Source organism: Dama dama, chromosome 18, assembly GCF_033118175.1.
Source record: "Dama dama isolate Ldn47 chromosome 18, ASM3311817v1, whole genome shotgun sequence".
Taxonomy (NCBI): domain Eukaryota; kingdom Metazoa; phylum Chordata; class Mammalia; order Artiodactyla; family Cervidae; genus Dama; species Dama dama.
Window position 1 is genome coordinate 111,501,939 of NC_083698.1, and position 21,064 is coordinate 111,523,002.

Sequence of the window (21,064 nt, forward strand, 5' to 3'; positions counted from 1 at the left end):
GCAGGACACGTTGTGGAGTGTGCCATGGGCGGTCCCCCGGGTCCGCGGGAGGCGGGGGGGGCTTCATGTGCGCGCTGTGCCACCTCCCGCAGGCACATGATAGACCTGTCCCACATAAACGTGGCCCTGATTGTCGAGTGACCACTGCGGATGGGCTGACCGGGACGCCGCACACACACTGTGGAACTCCTCCGGAGCTGCGCGCAGAGGCCCCACGAGCCGTCTCTCCGTCCACAGCCCTGCCAGGCCGTTGTCCAAGGCGCCCAACGGCTCAGCACCGATTCCAGAAGAGCTAGACTTGCGGGACATGGCAGACTCGAGTCGCTGTTAGAGCGTTCACGTTCTGTTGGCACCACAAAGAACTACAGTTCCATTTTCTTTTGTTTTCCAAGTGCTTACGATGCATGTAGACGTTGTTCTTTGTGATCTTACTGTCTGATCGATCCCAGTGACGTAGAGTCAGGAGAGACCATCACCGTCACAGGTTCTCAGCATTTTTCACAGCAAAGAACATTTGATAATGGTTGCACTTATCTTCAGTGCAGGCTAGACGAGTGTCTCCTCACCCGGCTCCACGCATGCTCCTCTCTCAGAAGGCCCTCCAGGGCTCTTGTGAACACGCAGAGGCAAATTCGGGTGGTGATATCCTGGGAAGCAGGGTATGCGGGTGGTTGGGAGTGGTGTCAGGGGTGCGGCAGATTCTGCTTCTTGTAAATATTCCCAGAGCGTCAGCTGTATACGCCCAGTTCCAGAGGGAACGCCCCTCTCTCCATGCTGCCCAGAGAGCACGGAGATGCTGGTGGGTACCGGTGTGAGCCCGCCCGGGCTGAGCGCAGGTTAGGGGCCCCACTGGGTGAGGGTAGGCCAGCCGGAAGCTTGAAAGGGCGTGTTTGGTTTTTTCCCCTTTTTAGACACAGCCCCAAGAGGCATAGTCACGTCACTGGCTCTGTGATACATAACGTGACTCTGTTGAGAAACCTGGTTATCGTTGCTGTGACGAGCGTTTTCTTCTTTGAAGGCCTTTTGAGCAGGGCTGCGTTGTCCTTCAGTGGACCCCAGAGCAGGGGGCTGTTTGCACGGGTGTGTGGGCGGGTGGCTCTGGGACGCGGGTTAGCTTCATTCAGGTGAGATGCTCGCTCCCCGTAAAGTCATCTTCAGTAAAATCCGTTCTGGGCAAACGATGACAAAAGTGCCTTAATGTATTTGTGCTCATGAAGGAGTCTCACTGTTTGGGTTTATTCTAACATGGCCTGAACTGTTGGAGCAAATGGTAACTGGGGCATACTCAGACTTTTTAGCTGAATTTTATACCTAAGATTTCCTGTCACATTTATTAGTAGAATTAAGGGAAACAGATGCCTGTTGCTGGTTAGCGCCCCTAGTCAGCACAGCGAGACCCCTCAGCGGGGCGCCACTTTCTCAGCCTCCTCGTGGGGAGCTGAGACACAGGTCATGTGATTTTGTATCTTCTTGTTTTCACAGTTGAAATTTTATGTTTTTCAAATTAAGTCACCAGAACTGGAGGGGAGTGTTGAGACCCGCGAGCCTCTGTAGCGCTGAGTCCACAGTGCGCCACGTGCTAGGAGGGAGCCTGCAACGTGAAGGTGGGTGCGGATGGCCGCTGCTCAGAGGCTGCAGTTACACGAAGCTATAGGCACTTGTAGATTACCTTTTGCTGGGGGCGCCTGGCCACCCGCGCTCCAGAAAGCCCCGCCTCACCCGTGGGGGCTGGTGGTTGTACCTGCCTGGCCTCAGGTGCTCCAGTGGAGCGTCTGGCCACTGGCGCGCCCGCCCCCCTGCCCGTCTTTACAAGTAGATGCAGGTGTGTTCACACGAGCATGGCTCGTGTGGCTCAGTCCACGGAGAGCTGGTTGAAGCTGCAAGTGGGGTTCTGCAGGTGGCAGGGAGAGGGGGGTCCAGGCCATCTCCCCTCCCTGGGCGGCAGGAGGCTCACAGTTAAGGGGCTTGCTGAGGGCTTGATGACGCAGTGAGCCTACCGATTTTACCACTGTTGGAAACAGTCTGAGCGTGCTGTGACTTGGAAGCTAAAAATCTGCTCTTTGTCTCCATAATGTAGCTAGGCATACTTTTTTCTAGTTAGTGATAACAAACGAATCCTGTTTGTGCACCTTTGTTCACGGTGGACCTCATAGCTACCCTAAGGTCTGCTTCTGTGTTGTCTGAGCCTGACATGGTGCCCTGGGACATGTGTGCATCTGTAACTGTCTGCACACACCCGGAACATGCTTTCTCTGGATAGAATGTTCCTGAATGGCCATTGGCCAAGTTGGCCAGGCCTTCCGTCAAGGCCTGGTTAGAGAGGTTCCCCATGGTTGCCTCCTGAGACGCACAGCCCGTGGGCATGGGCTGTCAGAGCCAGCCAGGCCTGGGGACGCAGCCTCAGTTTCCTTGAGGAAACTGGGAAAGGAAGGAAGCAGAGTTAGAAGGGAGCGCTGTTCCCACCTCGTGCAGTGCAGTGCCGTCAGACCACCGCACGCTGAACCCTCTGGGAAGATCTGTTGCAACCATTATCTTTGTTCTTTATTTATCATGCATTTAAAGTGAGATGCAGAAGCAGTTAACACACTATGTAAATATGGACCTTTTAAAATTAAAACGTTATTGGAAGTGCTTTCAATCCAGCAACATCGTAGCTATTTGTTAGTTCTTTTGTGTTGTCTTATCAAAGTTTAATGGATACAGTTCCATGTTGATGTGTTTGTGTGTATATTCGATTTTTATAAAGATGGTAGTAAGTCAATACATTTATCCTGATCTGTGTATTATTTGTTCACAAATTCAAGAAGCCAGTAAATATCATTATATCTCATAAGGTAAAGACAGTAGCGATTATGTGGAGCTCAGGTACCCTTTCTTTTCGCATTATCTTGTTTTGATTTTAATGCTGTAATATAAGTTCACTTAGCTACTTACTGAGCATAACCTTGCATTTCCGTTGGTCTGGCCACATCTGTTAAGTCTTACATGATACCCTTCTAAAGGAGAAATACCAGCTCTTTCTTTCCGAAAGCATTGTTGAGGGTTCCGCCCTTTCTGGCCGGGCAGCACCCTCAGTAGGGCCTGTGCCTTCTCCGCAGTGGGGGTGGGGCGCGGGGTGGGGGCTTCATCGAAACTGTTTCTGACTGGGGTCTCCTCATGATTTGTAAAAGGTCCTGAATGAACAATTGTTTGTGCTTAGTTCTGTAGCGTTTCTGAATTGTGGCAGAGCTGTAGATTCTGCACTCAGGGGTCTCTCTTTTTTTTTTAAGGGCGTTTTGCTAAATGATGCAAGTGGACTTTGTCGCTGGAGGGAGGCTGGGAGAGGTGACCAGGGTGAAGAAGGACAGGATGGAGTGAAGGGAGCTAGAGCACGCAGGATCGGCCAGGAGCCGGGCCCTGACGCCCGGCGCTGAGGAGTCAGCTGGGGCGGGCGGGCAGCCGTGGGCGGGCGGGCAGTGGTCACAGCGACCGCCACGCCAGGGCCGCACCTTGCACGCAGTGGACCGCAGAGCTGGTGGGCGAGAGGAGGCCTGGCTGGCTGGTCTGGAGGGGAGAGGAGACTTAGGGCCAAGTTGTTCTGAGAATCTGTCACTTCCTTCCTTTTTTTTTTTATCTTTTGTAGTTTTTGTTGTTTGTTTTTTAATTTCTCTGTTGTTTAATTGAAGGTAAGCTCAGTGTGCTTATGGACCATTGGCTGCCAGGGACCCTGATGAGGACAGTCAGGTTTTGGTCGAGGTCTGTGCAGAGCGCCTAGAGCCACGCGTGAGGTGTGGAGCCCCCGAGCCCCCGAGCCCCCGAGCCCCCTGGCTTCCGGCCCCCAGACCCTGGAGTGGCAGCGTGCCTCCCCCGGCTGCACCCCACCGGGAGCCCTACTTCTACCCGCGGGGTCAGACAGACCACGCCCCCACCTGCGTGCTGTCCCGCGGGGGGGGGGGGGGGGGGCAGCTCCTTTGTCTACGTTGGTTGGGAGGGGGTGGGGTGCTTGAAAGGCATGGTTGATTTTTTTTACAGGTTTTTCTAAGTGACAGTATTCTGAAAGGGGATTAACTAATGGAAGGGGTGGATGATACAAAATGGGACCAGGAGACACCCCTCTCCCCTTGGAGGAAGCCATAGGAATTACATCCGTTACAGGGAGAATGTAGATATTCTGCTGTACTTAATGAGCATTTAAATTAGCCTTTTCACCTCTTTTTAAATCATGTGAATGATGTGGTGTTTTGGACATCGGTAAATATGAACTCTGCAAAGGCAGTGAGCCTTGACTTACTATTAAATCCTAAGGATTTTGTGTAAGGTTTTTTTGCAACCTGTTTAATTTTCCTCATTTAAAGGGCCCATGGTTCTTTGTCCTGGAACCAAGCAACTCAGTGATTCATATTGGATCCCGGGTATACCTGCTGGTAGTGTTTGGTGGGGAAGGGTCTTTGGTTTTACACGTGTAAAAACCTGCTCTTTTTAGAAAATGTGCAAAAAAATCTTAGCTCTCTTTTCTGTGCTGTATTTTTGTTAGGAAGTCTTTTCATTAAGATGAGCAGGCAGAACAGGTATTTTTAGTGAGAAGTTGCTTCTTGCTTTCACTTTTAACCAACTAAAATGTAAAAAGGCCTTCATGTTGGTGCTTTATCTTACTAATTTTGAAAGGTATGTAGAAAAATACAGGCCTTTAAAAAGAAATATGATTGTAGTCTTTGAATTTTAATAACTTTCCACAGAGTAGACAAACAGATGTACTGTTTTAACATATTCTGTATTTAGTAGTTTAATATACTCTAGAAAGTAGACCTCTTGACATTCTTCTAGCCTGATTTTCTTTTAAACTATTTTTCATTTTAAGGGCACGTAATGGAACCTGATTTTTAAAGGACTGTCTTAAGTTCTGTGCTCTCTGCAGTATTGTCTCAGGGTATATAATTTATGTTTTTAAAGCAACATTTATACGACACACATTTATAACTATTGACCGAAGAGCAAATAACCGCTTGTTTTGATAACTCAGCTTTGCTTTTCACAGGCGTGGGATCCAGAATTGTTTTTTCCTCTGTGAGGATTTTAACTCTAAGGCTTTAATTCTGCTGTTTAATTTTCAGGTTCACCAGCAACACAGCCTGAAATCTGATTTTCTTTTTTCCTTTCCATTTCTGAGTTGGTTCTCTCTGCTGGGCTCCCAGTCTGGCCTCGCTCCTGCTGCGGAGTGTCTGGGCCCCGTCAGCCAAGCCTCCTGCGCTCCCCTTCCTTCCCTCGGGGCTCCCTGCCACGCCCACCCCCACCGTCCTCAGAAGCATGCCCTTCTCTCACTTGCATTGCCGGCTGACCGTTCTCTCCTCCCGCCGCTGCTGGTGACTCCGTCTTGGCCATTCTGTCCCGTGTTGGCGTTCAGAGTTCCGCTCTGCTGTCGCGAGTTGCCTGTGCTGCGTCGTCTCAACCTTTGCTTTGACAGGTCTGACTCTCGGTTTGTTCCCCCAGGTCTCCGGCTGGCAAGAGTAACCTCTGGGTTCCGTTGTTTGCAGTCTCCCCCGGGGGCGGCGCCCGTGGAGGCCGGGCCATGCCCGGCGCACTAACCAGCCCTCTGTTCCTCCCCCTCTCCTTTTGCAGGACCTCTCTTGCATGCGTCAGTGTTAGTGGTAGCGCGCCTCTTCCTCCGCTGGGAGGTGACGGCCCGTTGGGCTCTGTCGCCGCTCTGGCTGGCTGTGATCCTTCCTAAGCGTATTGCTAAGTGCCGCGAGCTAGCCTGGGCCGGCTCAGCGCGGCGTCTGCAGCTGTGTTTGTGGGGCGCACACTGGGATTGAGAGATCAAGAGCTGAGCGAGTGGCTTTCTTCTGGGTGATCTGCTCCGTGTCTCCACCCAGCGCACCACTCACGTTTGCGGGCGGGGATGTTGCCTTGTTTTACCTCGTTTTCCACTTTGTGCTAATCACTGTGACAGCTTTATCAGGAATATGTGTGAAGAACAGTTGTGACCTAGTTGGAAAAAATGTATCTGTGTGTATCATCTGTGTGATTCCATGCCAAGAAATGTGTTTTGAACTGTATTGTAATTTGAAAGATGTGTTAATAAATAAATACCTTGCACTTTCCGCTTTTGTTGGTAGCTTTTATTCCCTCTCCCACTCGGGTTCAGTCCGTTCCACGTCTTCCCCACACGGGCAGAGAGCACAGGGGCCATCCCTCAGAGGACAGGGGTTGTCCTCAGGCCCCCCAGGTCCACCCCCTCTGGCTGGCTCTTGCCTTGAACAGGTGTCCAGTTAATGGAAGGTCAGGGTGACCGACTTGCTCACAGTCCAGGTCTCAAGCATCTACACTGACCAGGCAGGCAGGCTCACTATGTTTTGTTAGTTGGAAGTGGGAGACTTATATTCTCTTTTTAAGTTTTTTGAAGCATCAGAACTAATCACTAGCAGTTTTTCAGAGGAAATCGATGATCGTGACACCGAAAGGGGGAAGGTCAGTTGCCATCGCCGGTGACTTCCTGTCTGTCACGGGCATGCGGCCTGTTTGAGAAGCCGCATGCACACATGTACATGCGCTGCGGGCCCGGCTTCCCGTTTAGGCGCCCTTGGCCCTTCCCGAGTTGCTGCACACTGCTCATAATTCATGGTCTTTCTTGAAAATACTTTAAAAATAAAGCGACCCCCAAAAAGCATTGTTAAAGGAAAAGCTTGAGGAAAGAACCCAGGGGTTCCCCCCCCCGCCACTCCCCCTGCGCTGTGCAGGCCGGGAACCTGGGCTGCATCCACACGCACCTGCCTCACCAAGGACAGAAGGGAGACCTGTCCCTAAACGTAGCCTGTATCTTGGTGCCGTTCTCCCCAAGGTGCAAATGAGGAGAAGGATCCCAGGTTTCACGTAAGGAAGAAAGGTCAGAAGAGAGGCTGGTTTGGGGGAACACAGAGAAAAAGGGTATTTCACAGAGGTCAGTTCATCTGATTTAATGGAGTTTTTAAGCCTCGGGCAGAATCTGAAAGTTCCTAGTGATTCAAGTCAAGACGATCTTTCTTCTATTTTAATCCATATCCCAGGGATAAGTCATTGTTTTTCTACAACCCGGCCTTTGCTTGGAGTGATGGGAATCTCAAGAAGATGGACCAAAAACACCTGGAGATGTAAGGTGGAAAGTGGGTTTCTCTGCTTTGGGGAATTCCTTATGAGGGAGCCTCTGCACCGTTTTGCCCCTTCGCCCGGGGCCTGGACAGGGCTGCAGGAGGGAGTGTGCGCGTCCCGGGCGCGGGGCCTCCTTGCGCACCCGAGGTGCCTAGTGCGCGTGCGTCCTTAACGCCTGTGGAAAGGCTGTTCTGGTGCAGTTCTCGTCCGACAGGTGCTTCAAAAGCGTATCTCATTTTCCAGGGAATTATTTATAGTCAAGTCTGAAGGGAAAAGCAGGTCGTCGAGTTCTCTGGGTGAGCGCAGTGCTTTCACGTCGTGGCTCCAACGGGGAAGAGCTCAGAAAAGAACTTGTCTGCAGCTTGAGTGTGGCTTCTAGACTCAAAAAGACGTGGTGATGCTCGAAGACCATGTTTCTCAGCTGTACTTCCGGTGTCGCCTGGAGGGATGAGAGGCAGAGACTTTGAAGTTAGATCCAAATCAGGAAACAGATGCTGAGCCAGTCGAGCAGCCCCCTTCTCCCTCCAAGTACCCACCTAACCCGGGGGCACACCTGTGCCTGGGTGATAAAGGGGCTTGCGGGCGGGGCGGGGCGTGAGAAGCCCCGCCCCCAAGCCTCTAGATGAGGTGGGTGGGCCTAGCCTGCAGCGCCTGAACAAGGTCCAGGATCCCGGCAGATCCGGGTGGGGGGCGCAGGTGGGTGAGGAGGGCAGCGGTTTGGGCGGAGAGCAGCCCACCTGGGCTTGATCCCCAGCTTGGGTCCCGTCCTGGCGGCCTGGTGGGGCGGGGTCCTCGGGTGGGCGCGTGGGGCTACCTGACCACTCCGAGGCCCTGCCCGAGGGTGCAGGCCTCCTGGGCTGCTGCGATCTCGGGCCCCGGTCACTGGGCAGCCGGGAGGGCGAAACCACAGTCCTGCCTGCCGGCCTGAGTCCCCAGTCCTCCATCTGGCAGAGCTGGAAAGGGGGCTGCGTGTCAGCGCCACAGCCCTGGTTCTTGGTCTTCGAGACAGCACCGCCTCCCTTTCTCACGGGCCACTTGCCTGAGGCCCGAACCCTTGGAGGGGCTACCAGGATCACACCTCCAGGGCACCGCCCTCCCCTAGGGCCACAGCCCGAAGGGTCATCCCTCCAAGGGCCACCAGCCATCCCCCTCCCAGTCACTCCTGCCGCGGGGTCACGCCCCTTGGTGTCACACCCTCCCCCAAGGCTGCCCGCTTCTCTTGGGTCACACCCTTCTCCACAGTCACACCCCCAGAATCACATCCTTGCCCCAAGGTCAAGGCCTCCCCCATGGTCACATCCCTGAGGCCACACCCCCGAGTCACAGCCACCCCTAGGGTCACACCCCTGAGTCACGCCACTCAGTTGGCTGACCTAATCCGTGTTTCTCTCCACCATTACTCTGGTCATTAGCTTAGGAAATGTCATTTCTACACATGATCGGCAAGGAGATCCAACCAGTCCATCCTAAAGGAAATCAGTCCTGAATATTCACTGGAAGGACTGATGCTGAAGCTGAAGTTCCAATACTTTGTCCCCCTGATCCTAGAGCTGACTCTTTGGAAAAGACCCTGATTCTGGGAAAGACTGAGGGCGGGAGGGGAAGGGGACACAGAGGATGAGATGGTTGGATGGCATCAGCCACTCTATGGACATGACTTCAAGCAAGCTCCAGGAGTTGGTGATGGACAGGGAGGCCTGGCGTGCTGCAGTCCATGATGGTCACAAAGAGTTGGACACGACTGAGCGACTGAACTGAACTGAGCAACATGATCTGATGTGGAGACTCAGTCGGTGACTCCCTCTCCCCCTGGGCCGCCCCTTACTCAGGCCTGGGTCACGGCCTGTGTGGACCCTCCTGGACCCTGACCTGCTGAGCCCGACTAGCAGGTTCTCGGGGGACCGGGACCCCCAGTCCTCAGCCCCGCCTCCCCTGGCTGCTTCCCGCCAGAAATCGGCTCTTTGGCCACCCTCCCTGTCCACTCCCTGCCCCCGTGCTTGCGGAGCCACACCCCGCTCCTCGGGACACTCGCCTGGCATCCCGGCTGCGGGCAGCCAGGTTGGCGGGCCTGCTTTGAATTGGCAGCCACGGACCGCAGGGAGCAGGCCAGGTGCCCCGGGGGGCCGAGCTGCATCTCCCGGTCAGGCCAGGGTCGCTCTCAGAGGGCCCCCTCCCGTCTCCTCCTCCCCTCCGTGTCCACGGCCTCTCCGGCTCCCCTTTCAGCATAAACTCACCCGCTCCCTCCCCACCCAGCCTCCCAGCCCGCCCCGCGGTGCCCCGTACCACCCTGCCCCGTACCACCCGCTGCTCCCGTCCAAGGCCAGTGCCCCGCCTGCACCTGCACGGCCTCCCACACAGACCCGGCGCCTGCATGGGTCTCTTCCCCTCCTGGACTTTCCTTTCAGCAACAAACGTGCAGGAAACAGCCTCCAATGGAAATAAGAAAATATCCTCCCTGATCTCGTAACCACTTTCAGCAACCGATGCATAATTCTTTCCCCGGTTTTGTAAAGCTCTGGTGGCTCAGACAGTAAAGAATCTGCCTGCAATGCAGGAGACCTGGGTTTGATCCCTGGGTTGGGAAGATCCCCTGGAGAAGGGAAAGGCTACCCACAGCAGTATTCTTGCCTGGAGAATCCCATGGACAGAGGCGCCTGGGGGGCTACAGTCCGTGGGGTCGCAAAGACTAAAGCGTGACACTGTCACTGAGAGAGTTCTCTCCTTTTGCCACTTTCATCTTCTCTTTTGAAAATTGTCTCTCGAATCCACAGTAATCTGGCTTTTGACCCCTGCATCTCCCCAAGACTTCTCTTGCTGAAAGTGTTCCTGGTACCCGTGTCACCAAGTTCAAGGATAGAGCCTCAGGTCTCATCTCAGGCCACTGGTGCGTGTCAAGCGGTTGGCGTCCCTGGTGTCCAGGGCGCCGCCTTCTCTTCGTCTTTCTCCCACCCCACCCCACCCCACCCCTCTGGGCTTCCCTAGTGGCTCAGCTGGTAAAGAATCCACCTGCAATGCAGGAGACCTGGGTTTGATCCCTGGGTCGGGAAGATCCCTTGGAGAAGGGAAAAGGCTACCCACTCCAGTATTCTGGCCAGGAGAATTCCGCGGACTGTACAGTCCAAGGGGTCACAAAGAGTCAGACATGACTAAGTGAGTTTCACTTCACTCACCGCCCCCTCTAGGTCGTCACTGGAGCTGCTGCTTGGGCTCCAGGTGGGGCCTCACCTCCGGCTGAAAGCTGAAGCCCTTGTGTCTCTCCTGCCTCAGTCCCCGAGCACTCCCCGTGACCTCAGGCCATTCAGTAGCTTGAAAGGTCAGCAGCAGGCCCCTGAGCACCGCCGTTGTCCCATGGACTCTCTCCTGAACTCCAGACTCGAACCTGTGTCCCTGCTGAGACACCCAGACATCCAGCTCACACTCTGACATCCAGCTGAACTCTGACCTCTGCCCCTCGGCCCTGTCTTGGGACATGGCAGCTCCTTTCTTGGGGGCGCCCACACCCCGAACTCCGGCGTCCTCTCTGCCTCCCCCTCCGCTCTGACCACGGCGCACCCAGCAACGGCACCCTCCAACGCCCCTGGAATCGCACCTCTTCCGGCCCGCAGCCACCACCCCAGTGACGTCCCCAACCTCCCACCCGGACGGCCAGTCTGGCCTCCGACGGCTCCCCGGCATCCACCCTTCCCTTCCACCGACCATGAGCAAACATCAGCCGGAAACGTCTTCAGGGTGAAGGTCAGATGACCCCGCTCCCCCGTGGAGGCGCTCCAGGCATTTCTCATCTCACCCAGGCTAAACCCGACCCCGACCACGGCCTCCAGGCCTCGGGTCCCCAGGTTCCCCGCCAGGCGTGCACTCACACCGTCAGCTCCCTCTGCCCTGGCGCCACCCCCGCATCCGGCCCTGGATGCTCTGCCTTCTGTCCACGGACGTTGTCCCGGCCTCTCTGCGCTCAGGCCACCCTCCGATCGCTCTGTCTAAACCATCTCCCCTTTCCCGTGCTTCCATCATTTTCTCTCTCCTTATGCTTTTATTCTCCTAGGAGCTTTTGCCCCGCTTTCTTCTTTCTTAGAGTGTCCAGCAATTTTGGATCGTACGTGGGACACTTTGGACACATTTTTGGGAGCCTGAATTTTGTTGTCCTGACATTTAAAGAATGTTCATTTTTATTCTGGAGGCAGCCCACCTGAGGGAGGGCTGGCATGAGCCTCTTGAGACCTGGTTCCAGCTTGGTTCGGCCCATGTCGGATGGCCCTTGCTCGGGGTGTCTGTGGCCAGGGTCTCACGGCTCACCAGGACGTTCCGCGACGTTTCCGCTGGGCTGGGTCTGAGCCCTCTGAAAGCTCACGGGGACCCCTGCACGGGTCTGGTGTTCCGCCTCTGGGTAGCTTCATCCTCAGCCCCTCTGTCCTCCGCCTTCTCCGCCTCCTTCGCCCCCGGGGCCCCCACGTGTCCCGGCATCACTCCCCTTCCTGCTCCATTCCTCTCCAGGCCGGTTCTCAGAGGAGCTGATGCTGAAAAAGTGAGACAGGACAGGCTTCGCTCCCCAGAGGTGCAGCATTTCTCTGCAGGGAGATGGGTGACTTCCGCTCTGCCAGCGAATCTGGAATCTGGGTGCCCCCGGAGCCTGGAGCACTGTTCCTGCCTCGCTGGGGTAGGAGGGTGGGCCTCACTCTGCGCCCCCAGAGAGCGCTGGCAGGCTCCTCCCCCACCCGCCGCTCGTGCAGACACACGTGTGCACACACATTCACAACTCAGGCAGCGTACTTGCAGACACGCCCACGCACCAGTCACACAGGGCACACGCTCAGACCCACACACTCACACGTACACACATGAGTACACTCACGCTCAGACCCACACATTCACACATATGTACACACGAGTACACTCATGCTCAGACCTACACACTCACAGGTACACACATACATGAGTACACTTACATGCTCAGACCCACATGCTCATAAGTATGTACACTCACACACGCTCACAGGAACACACACAAAGACACACACTCTCAGACCCACACACTCACACATAAACACAGTCAGACCACACACTGACGTAAACCCACAAGGACACACACATGCGCAGACCCACATGCTCACACATATGCACACTCACACGCTTGTGTGTGCAGCCACACCCCCAAACACTATCCAGATGCTCGTGTGTTGAACTGTGTATCTGCACCTTACTAGGGTCAGGGCAAACAGCAGGGCCTTGCCCTGAGGGGGTCTGTCTGCCCTGAGGGGGTCTGTCTGCCCTGGGGGGGGGTCTGTCTGCCCTGAGGGTGTGTCTTGTCTGCCCTGAGGGGGTCTGTCTGCCCTGAGGGGGTCTGTCTGCCCTGGGGGGGGGGTCTGTCTGCCCTGAGGGTGTGTCTTGTCTGCCCTGAGGGGGTCTGTCTGCCCTGGGGGGGGTCTGTCTGCCCTGAGGGTGTGTCTTGTCTGCCCTGAGGGGGTCTGTCTGCCCTGGGGGGGGTCTGTCTGCCCTGGGGGTGGTCTGTCTGCCCTGGGGGTGTGTCTTGTCTGCCCTGTGGGGGGGTCTGTCTGCCCTGGGGGGGGTCTGTCTGCCCTGAGGGGGTCTGTCTGCCCTGAGGGGGTCTGTCTGCCCTGGGGGGGGTCTGTCTGCCCTGGGGGGGGGTCTTGTCTGCCCTGGGGGGGGTCTGTCTGCCCTGAGGGGGGTCTGTCTGCCCTGAGGGGGTCTGTCTGCCCTGGGGGGGGTCTGTCTGCCCTGGGGGTGTGTCTTGTCTGCCCTGGGGGGGGGTCTGTCTGCCCTGAGGGGGTCTGTCTGCCCTGAGGGAGTCTGTCTGCCCTGGGGGGGGTCTGTCTGCCCTGGGGGTGTGTCTTGTCTGCCCTGGGGGGGGTCTGTCTGCCCTGGGGGTGTGTCTTGTCTGCCCTGTGGGGGGGTCTGTCTGCCCTGAGGGGGTCTGTCTGCCCTGAGGGGGGTCTGTCTGCCCTGAGGGGGTCTGTCTGCCCTGGGGGGGGTCTGTCTGCCCTGGGGGTGTGTCTTGTCTGCCCTGTGGGGGGGTCTGTCTGCCCTGGGGGGGGTCTGTCTGCCCTGAGGGAGTCTGTCTGCCCTGGGGGGGGGGTCTGTCTGCCCTGGGGGGGTCTGTCTGCCCTGGGGGGGGTCTGTCTGCCCTGAGGGGGTCTGTCTGCCCTGAGGGGGTCTGTCTGCCCTGGGGGGGGGTCTGTCTGCCCTGGGGGTGTGTCTTGTCTGCCCTGTGGGGGTGTCTATCTGCCTTGGGGGGTGTCTGTCCACCCTGGAGGGGTCTGTCTGCCTTGGTAGGGTCTGTGTGCCCTGGGGGGACCTTCTTCAAACCTGGGGACTGAAGTCACAGCTAGCAGGAGGGCCAGGAGGCCCCTGGGCCTGTACCCTTGAGGAGCAAGGGCCCAGGCGTGTTCCCCTACCTCCCTGGGCTCAGCGGGGAGGCTGGCCCTGGGCCTGGGGTCAGGGGGTCCACCTGGAAGAGGCTGAGGCCGGGGAGGCTGTGCCCCGCCTGGCGCACTTGCAGGCAAAGTATTTTTAAACTAATTTCCTTGACCTAAAAAGGCTCTTTTTGGACTGAACACCTAGTCTTTGGGACAGACCCCGAACACCGCCTGTAAATAGGTTGGAGCACCCAGGAGGTGGTGATGGCATCCGGGGGCCCGGTGTGGGGTCCCCCATGGGGGCACCCAGGGTAGTCTTCCTTTATTTTTTCACTATTGTACTTCATTTGCTCACTTGTCTTTTGGCTGTGCTGGGCCTTCCTTGCTGCTCACACGCGGGCTTTCTCCAGGAGCGGTGCGCGGGCTCCAGGCGCGTGCACGCGCATTAGCTCCTGGGCGGCTCCGCGGCTCGTGCGATCCTCCTGAACCCGGGATCAAACCCTCCTCGCTGGCGTTGGACCGCTAGTGAAATCCCCGGGGTGTTTTGAATCGCGGAACCAGAAGAGACGAAATGGGCCCAGGCCCCCGAGTGCCTCCGAGGGCAGGAAAAGGGGCTGCAGGACAGAGGGCGGCCTGGCCGAATGGGCTGGACCTGAGCGCCTGGAATTTACAAACCCGCTCCCTCTCTCCGCGCCGGAAGTGTGGTCCTTATGCTGAACACATCTACGTATATCCACAGGCTCCTCACGCCCCGGCCCAGGCTGGCTGTGTTCCGGCCGGCGTCCCCATCCCAGGGGTGCCCGAGACCCCCCGCCCCGGGGCTTCGCCTGTCTCGGCCACCTGTCCCCCTTGGGGCGGCGGGGCTTCTTGGCTAAGGGCGGGCAGTGTTCCTCAGATGCACCTGGGCCCACCCTGGCTGCCTCAGTTTCCCTTCTCACCCTTGGTGCTCACCTTCCTGACTCTGGTCCTTCCTGCCTCCTGGTCAGCGGCTGGCAGCCAGGAGGGGACGTGGGGGTCTGGGGCCGTAGTGAGACCCTGCTGGTGAGCGGGCGGATCGAGCTTGGGGCTGCCTGCAGGAGGCGCCCTCTGCTCCTAGGGTGCAGGGCGGTCACTTGAAAGCTTCTCCCGCAGCCCAGAGGCCGATCTGAGGTCAGTGCCTCCCTCAGTTCAGTTCAGTCACTCAGTCGTGTCTGACTCTCTGCGACCCCATGAACCGCAGCACGCCAGGCCTCCCTGTCCATCACCAACTCCTGGAGTCCACCCAAACTCATATCCATTGAGTCGGTGATGCCATCCATCTCATCCTCTGTCGTCCCTTTCTCCTCCTGCCTTCAATCTTTCCCAGCATCAGGGTCTTTTCCAATGAGTTCTCTCTTTGCATCAGGTGGCCAAAGGATTGGAGTTTCAGCTTCAGCGTCAGTCCTTCCAATGAACACCCAGGACTGATTTCCTTTAGGATGGACTGGTTGGATCTCCTTGCAGTCCAAGGGACTCTCAAGAGTCTTCTCCAACACCACAGTTCAAAAGCGTCAATTCCTCAACACTCGGCCTTCTGTATGGTCCAAATCTCACATCCATACATGACTATTGGAAAAACTATAGCTTTGACTGCAAAGACCTTGGTTGGCAAAGTAATGTCTCTGCTTTTTAATATGCTGTCTACGGTGGTCATAGATTTCCTTCCAAGGAGCAACCATCTTTTAATTTCATGGCTGCAGTCACCATCTGCAGTGATTTTGGAGCCCAAGAAAAGAAAGAGTCACTGTTTCCATTGTTTCCCCATCTATTTGCGATGAAGTGATGGGACCGGATGCCATGATTTTCATTTTTTGGGTATTGAATTTGAAGCCAACTTTTTCATTCTCCTCTTTCACTTTCATCAAGAGGCTCCTTAGTTCCTCTTCACTTTCTGCCATGAGGGTGGTGTCATCTGCATATCTGAGGTTATTGATATTTCTCCTGGCAATCTTGATTCCAGCTTGTGCTTCATCCAGCCCGGCATTTCTCATGATGTACTCTGCATATAAGTTAAATAAGCAGGGTGACAACAACATACAGCCTTGATGTACTCCTTTCACAATTTGAAATCCTTACGATTATACAGTGGAAGTGACAAATAGATTCAAGGGATTAGATCTGATAAACAGAGTGCCTGAAAAACTATGGTCAGAGGTTCATGACATTGCACAGGAGGCAGTGATCAAGACCATTCCTAAGAAAAAAAAATGCAAAAAGGCAAAAATGGGCCTTACAAACAGCTGAGAAAAGAAGAGAAGCGAAAGGCAAAGGAGAAAAGGGAGGATATACCCATTTAAATGCAGAGTTCCAAAGAATAGCAAGGAGAGATAAGAAAGCCTTCCTCAGTGATCAGCGCAAAGAAATAGAGGAAAACAATAGAATGGGAAAGACTAGAGATCTCTTCAAGAAAATGAGAGATACCAAGGGAATATTCCATGCAAAGATGGGCACAATAAAGGACAGAAATGATATGAACGTAACAGAAGCAGAAGATATTAAGAAGAGGTGGCAAGAATACACAGAACTGTACAAAAAAGATCTTCACGACCCAGATAACCACAATGGTGTGGTTATCACTCACCTAGAGCCAGACATCCTGGAGTGCAAAGTCAAGTGGGCCTTAGGAAGCATCACTACGAACAAAGCTAGTGGAGTTGATGGAATTCCAGTTGAGCTATTTCAAATCCTAAAAGACGATGCTGTCAAAGTGCTGCACTCAATATGCCAGCAAATCTGGAAGACTCAGCAGTGGCCACAGGACTGGAAAAGGTCAGTTTTCATTCCAATCCCAAAGAAAGGCAATGCCAAAGAATGCTCAAACTACTGCATAATTGCACTCATCTCACACGCTAGCAAAGTAATGCTCAAAATTCTCCAAACCAGGCTTCAACAGGATGTGAACCATGAACTTCCAATGTTCAAGCTGGATTTAGAAAAGGCAGAGGAACCAGACATCAAATTGCCAACATCTGTTGGATCATAGAAAAAGCAAGAGAGTTCCAGAAAAACAGCTATATCTGCTTTATTGACTATGCCAAAGCCTTTGACTGTGTGGATTGCAACACACTGTGGAAAATCCTTAAAATGGCTTCCTGGGCGTGGATAAACAGGAGGGCGAAGGCGGTGTGCACTGAAGGCTGCGGGGGGTGGCGATGGTGACCCTGTGGCGGATATGGGGCGGGGAGTGGGCTTCTTGTGTGGACGTCCCACAGGCCGGTCGGTCATGATGCCCAGCACGCTCCAGCAGCGAAGGAGTTCTGTGCGCGTGGTCAGTGCCCGTCTGCTAGGCTTTTTCTTTCTTCTTAAACATCTTCCTTGGAGAAGAGAAAGGGCTGAAAGGATGCTTTCCTGACAGCAGTGGCCGCGCTGGGCTCTTCGCGGGAGGGATCGGCCGTGGACGAGGACCAGCGGGCTTGTCCCACCCCAGTCATGCCCCGGCCAGCCCGGGATTCAGGGGGAGAGGGATTCTCTTAGTGTCTCTGGCCCCCAAACGTAGCCACAGGGGATGCTGGCCCTGAGCAGATGGCTCAGTCTTTTTCCACTGAGAATGTCGTCCATGCAGGGATGGTCCCCGGGAAGGCCACGCAGGGGAAGGGTCCTGGGGGTGTCTGTCACTCAGGAGACAGCTGGCGAAGGCTCAGCAGCTCCACGGGGCTGACCCCGAAGGCCGGTTCACAGAAACTCAGATGCCTTCATCTGGAATTTTCCAAGACTGCAAGGTCGTCCTTTTTCTGGTGTGAAGACAGTGTGGCTGAGTTCAGGTGAGGGCCGAGCCCAGGAGAGAGGCACGGTCCAGCCTCAGAGCAGGCGTGTTTCTGAGTCGGAAGTCCCCAGGGTCCCCCACCCATCTCCCTGGGGATGGACCGGAGAGGGGGTTAGCCCCCCGGCCAAAGGGGGACGGCGGAGCGGAGCCCAGCACCCCCGTCCTGGTGGGGAGCAGAGGGTGCCGTGACCGCTGTCCCTGTCTGTGGCCCTTGCTTCCTACTGGCTTCGCACAGGCCATCTGCTCTGCCCACGGCCTTGGGAACTCCTCTCCAGGCCCTGGAAGCCCCATGAGGGTCCACACGCCCAGGAACCCTGGCCCTCAGGAGCAGGGCCCGGCGGGGCACCCCCAGCCACGTGCCTTGCTCGGAAGGCGCTGCAGCGGGGCGGACGCGGGACCCTCCAGCCCAGGGACTCTCGGCCCCAGGGAAGGGAGAGGAAGGGGCTGAGCCTGCCCCGGCCCCGAGGGCCCTGCCCTGCCCCGCCGCCCACGTTTCCAGCCTCCAATTTTTCCAACACGGTCACTTTCTTCCCTTTCCTTTTGTGACCCCTGGTATCCTTCAGAGCACCCGCCCGTCCCGGGGCTCTGGGGCGGCGTCAACGGCTGGGCTTCAAGTGGGGCCGCTGAGAGTGTGGGGTGGGGCGGGGGGTGCTTCCGGCGTCACCCCCACACGGCAGCCCTCCCCGGGGCCTGCCTGGCCGTCGCCGCCCTCTCCTTGAAGGTGCGTTCCATGTTCGTGATGCCCCAGCCGCCGGCACAGCCCTGCTGGCCCCTGCCCGGCCACCAGCTCGACTTCCGCGCCGTGACCAGCAGAGGGCGCTCGGACTCCACGCAGGGGCCTCTGTCCCGCCCGCCCGCTGCCCTTCCGCGATGTTGGACCCGGGGGAAGCTCGCGCGGAGCGGAGGCTGCTCCCAACGCAGGGGGCCGCCTAACCCAGCGCGGCCGCCGCTCTGCTGCCCGGGGCAGTGGCCGGGGGATGGGAGGCTGCCCGGGAGTCCTGGCGCCACGTGGAGGGGCCCGCACCCTCGGGAGGCGTCCACGGAAGGGGCAGCGGCTGCCCAACGCTGGAAGCGACAGGCGCTGACCCTCAGAAGGATGCTGTTTTCTCCTACGGAGGCCATGGAATAGCAGCGGCGGCAGCGACAAGTCGCAAGGAAGCAGACAGGCCGGTCTCCGCCGGTCACCCCGAGCTGAGGCCGGCGCTTCTGGACTCTGACACAGCAACCCCAACCCCAGCCCCCCCCCCCCCCCCCCCCAATTCTGTCTCTGCCGTAGATCCTGTTTTCTAGGCGCCTGTCTGTTGGGTCTGGCTCGAGGGTTTCAGCTGGGATGTTGATGACATGGCCCAGCTGGGTGACAGACACAGGGACCCAGAGCCCAAGGCTCCTTTCAAAGACACAGGGCCGTTTTCCCCACCTTCTGGTTGCCTGGCTCAGAGAGGGAGCCTTGAGCCTATGGAGAAGGGGGAACTTCCCGCTTGGAGTACAGCAGAAAAGGTGTCCTTCTCCCCCAGAGGCAGACACACGGGCCTTGGGACACAGAACAGAAGCTTCTGTCCACTAGGCGGCTCGGTCGGATGGGGGAGCCCTAGGATTTTTGGCATCATATTTCCTCGAATTTATCTTTTGGGATTTTTGGGTCCTCTTATATAAGCCAGTCTCCCCCTTCTGGGAACATAGCTGCCCTCATCCTGGAAGCCAGAGACCCCACTGAAAACCCAAACCTTCACATGGTTTCCCCATCTCCTCACTGGGGCCCAGAGCCTGTGTACAGAATGCAGATCACTGTCAGTCTCTTGTTCATCTTAGAAAATCAAACCTCAGCCAAGAAGAGCCAAGAGGATTACCTCCAAATGCAGGCTCCCTAGTTTCCCAGTGGGGGCAGTTTTCACCAGGTGAGGCGAAGCCCGCGTGGCTTCTGGCGCCTGCCCATGGGTCTCTCTTAAGTTTACCTCCAGACTGGCATCAAGTTCGCCTGTTACAGCAGCAGGTCTTCCTGGATTTGTTACGCAGCGAGGAGCACGGCAGCCTTTGAACCCCAATAGAAGATGCACCATGCTGGCTGCACCCCAGAACGTCCCAGTGCCCCCCCACTGCAGCCCCCCCCCCCCCATAGTGTAAGTGACAGTGTTAGTCACTCAGTCGTGTCTGACTCTTTGTGACCCCAGGGACTGTAGCCTGCCAGGCTCCTCTGTCCATGGGATTCTGCAGGATACTGGAGTGGGTTGCCACGCCCTCCTCCAGGGGATCTTTCCAGCCCAGGGATTGAACCCAGGTCTCCTGCATTTGCAGGCGGATTCTTTACTATCTGAGCCACCAGGGTTTCCATGCGAGTTCTGCAAAGACCCAGAGAGTACACATTTCAGGCTCTGGAGGCCGTGTGGCCTCCAAGGCAGCTTCTCGGCCGTGAGAGCCCTGAGTGGGAGAAGGCAGTAGGCAGAGGAATGAGCCAGGTGGGGGAGGTGCAGGGGACTGAGGGTCCAAGAGAAATTTACTGGTTGGAAACTGAGTTATGAATTTGATAGAATTTTCACATATGAAATAGCCTTCTTTAGCTGTTTTGTTTTCAACCACTTAACATGGAAAACTCCATCTCAGCTCCCCGGCTGCATGAAAACAGGCCGCTGGCCAGATTTGTCCCTGGGGCCGAGGCTGGCCGATAAGAAATCCTATGAAGGTCACTTCCTTGGGCCTCTCCACCCCCTTGAGTGGACTGTTCTTTCACAAGCATGGACTGGCCACTTCACTGCGTCACTGGGGAACCCAGCTCCTCCCCGCCACCCCTGCCCCGGGCCTGGAGCTGGCTCACAGGCAGGCACTGTGTTGATTTCTTGCCAGATCTTGCAGCCGGCTGGCATTCTTTGCATATCAGCCCACTCCATGTGGAGGTGATGCTGACAGCTAGGGGTCTCCACCAGGGGAGGAGGGGGCTGTCCCCCCAGCCCCTCGCTGGCAGCTTGCTCAGATGGATGGGCTCCAGCTTGGTCCCAGGGCCTGGCCCTCCCCTCCCTGGACGGATCTGCAGTGTGCGCTCTCCATGAGATGCTTTATTTCACCTTTTGGGGACACCGTGGTGGAAGAACGCGTGAACCGCGGATGACAGGAGGGGACAGGGGTCCTCCCACAGAACAGACACGCACAGGGTCTCTGTGACTTCTTTAATTTTGCAAACAATCGAGCACAAAGACAAGAGGTTCAAGTACATTCTGATGCGCGTGTTGGATGAACAGACGTGCATTTAGCCACGAGGGAGGCAGGCGGTGAGACCATGCTCACCCTGGCAACCAACGGTCAGTCCCGTCCCCCCCGACCCCGAGAAGTGGGCCCTGGGCCGGCGTCAGCCTTCGCGGATCCTTGCCGGGTGCGGTGGAGGTGGAAAAGAGAATTCTCACCACAAAGCTGGGAAGGGCCTTGAAAGGTGGGACCCCTGAGGGGCGAGACCACCTTGTCCGGCCAGGAGGGGGCCTGACCTCTCTCTGACCGCTAATGAGTCGGGGGTCGCCCAGGCCCGAGCCCACCGTGTTCCTGGTGCTCCCGGTTAACTGAACACTCAGACTTGAGCAGTCACCAGAGCAGAAACCTTGATTCAGCAGGGCTTGTAACCTGGCTGACCCCTGAGGAGACCAGGGAGAACCAGGGACCGCTCCTGCCTAGACGGCCAGCTCTGGCCCCAGCCCCGTCCATCGGGGCCCCGGCCTCCTGGAAAAGCCACACCTCACCAGGCCTGGAGCACAGAGGCCCCCGAGGGCCTCAGGAGCGGCTTCCCCAGACCCTGCCCTGGTGGGATGGAGGGGGGCCCAGGGCCATCAGC

General features: G+C 56.6%; 1 protein-coding gene across 10 annotated transcripts in view; it reads left to right on the plus strand.

Moving 5' to 3' along the window:
- Nucleotides 1-6,077, plus strand: part of RBM33 (RNA binding motif protein 33) — a 109,008-nt gene extending 102,931 nt beyond the window's left edge. For all 10 annotated transcript variants that reach the window (XM_061166210.1, XM_061166208.1, XM_061166203.1 and 7 more), the window contains one exon: nucleotides 93-6,077. In XM_061166210.1, coding sequence (XP_061022193.1) covers nucleotides 93-141 — 49 coding nt within the window. In that variant the 3' untranslated portion in view covers nucleotides 142-6,077. The remainder of the gene's footprint in view (nucleotides 1-92) is intronic.
- Nucleotides 6,078-21,064: the final 14,987 nt, after the last annotated feature.